Source organism: Penaeus monodon, chromosome 31, assembly GCF_015228065.2.
Source record: "Penaeus monodon isolate SGIC_2016 chromosome 31, NSTDA_Pmon_1, whole genome shotgun sequence".
NCBI lineage: Eukaryota > Metazoa > Arthropoda > Malacostraca > Decapoda > Penaeidae > Penaeus > Penaeus monodon.
The window spans coordinates 30832229-30833039 of record NC_051416.1 but is presented as its reverse complement, the minus strand read 5'-3'; the positions used below and the strand labels follow the sequence as shown (position 1 = coordinate 30833039).

At 36.0% G+C, this 811-nt stretch overlaps 1 protein-coding gene across 3 annotated transcripts in view; it reads right to left on the bottom strand.

The window, feature by feature from the left end:
* The window catches only part of LOC119593164 (m7GpppN-mRNA hydrolase-like), a 17569-nt gene that overhangs the window by 3832 nt on the left and 12926 nt on the right, over nt 1-811 (bottom strand). For all 3 annotated transcript variants that reach the window (XM_037942136.1, XM_037942137.1, XM_037942135.1), the window contains 3 exons: nt 555-714; nt 229-360; nt 32-115 (listed from right to left, as the gene is read on the bottom strand). In XM_037942136.1, coding sequence (XP_037798064.1) covers nt 32-115; nt 229-360; nt 555-714 — 376 coding nt within the window. The remainder of the gene's footprint in view (nt 1-31; nt 116-228; nt 361-554; nt 715-811) is intronic.

Sequence of the window (811 nt, the reverse complement as noted above, 5' to 3'; positions counted from 1 at the left end):
CACATATACATTCAAAAGTAATAATAATTACCTCCCTAATGGCACAGCAATGTGGTTCTTCATCCACATTTATTTTTCCTTTTGGAAATCCCCAAGAAACTCGATGCCAGAAACCCTGTAAAAACATTGAAGGTACGTACACATTAAATATTTAAACAAATCCAAAATATTGATATTTTGTAATTAGATATAACATATCTCAAAAACTGACTAGAGGCAAGGGTTTACCTGAACTAAGAGAACATGACTTAGGTCCTGGTTTAAAAGAAGGCCACCGTATGTTGGCACACGATGTTTGAAATCTCTGAAGCCCTGTAACATGTCCTCCACACTGCCCGACTCAGGTTTGATCCCAGCACGCTGTAATGAACATATTTCAGTCTCTGGAACCATGAGGAACCACCGAGCTCTTCACCAAACAAGCAACACAAAAAAAATAAAGAAAATCAGTTACATTAATGCACAATTAAGGGTCAAGCTGAATCATAATCTACAATTACTTTATTAATCACATCCTAATCATATATTAACAAAAACTTCAAAAATTCTCATACACTGAGTAACTGTTGAGCAAAGAGATCAAACTTGATGTTGTTAAGGGAGTCATCTTCTTCAACATATTCATCCAGGTAAAACCAATAAGCCATTTCCATCAGAAAGCACAGTGAGATGGGCTTCTTTACCTCTGACTCTGGGGCATCGTATATAAACCGGCTGTTGATGCAATTATCTTGTTAATATCAACATACAGAGATAAATATATGGACTAAATAGAGTCATTTCCTTCTGATAACTGGACAAACAACTCACT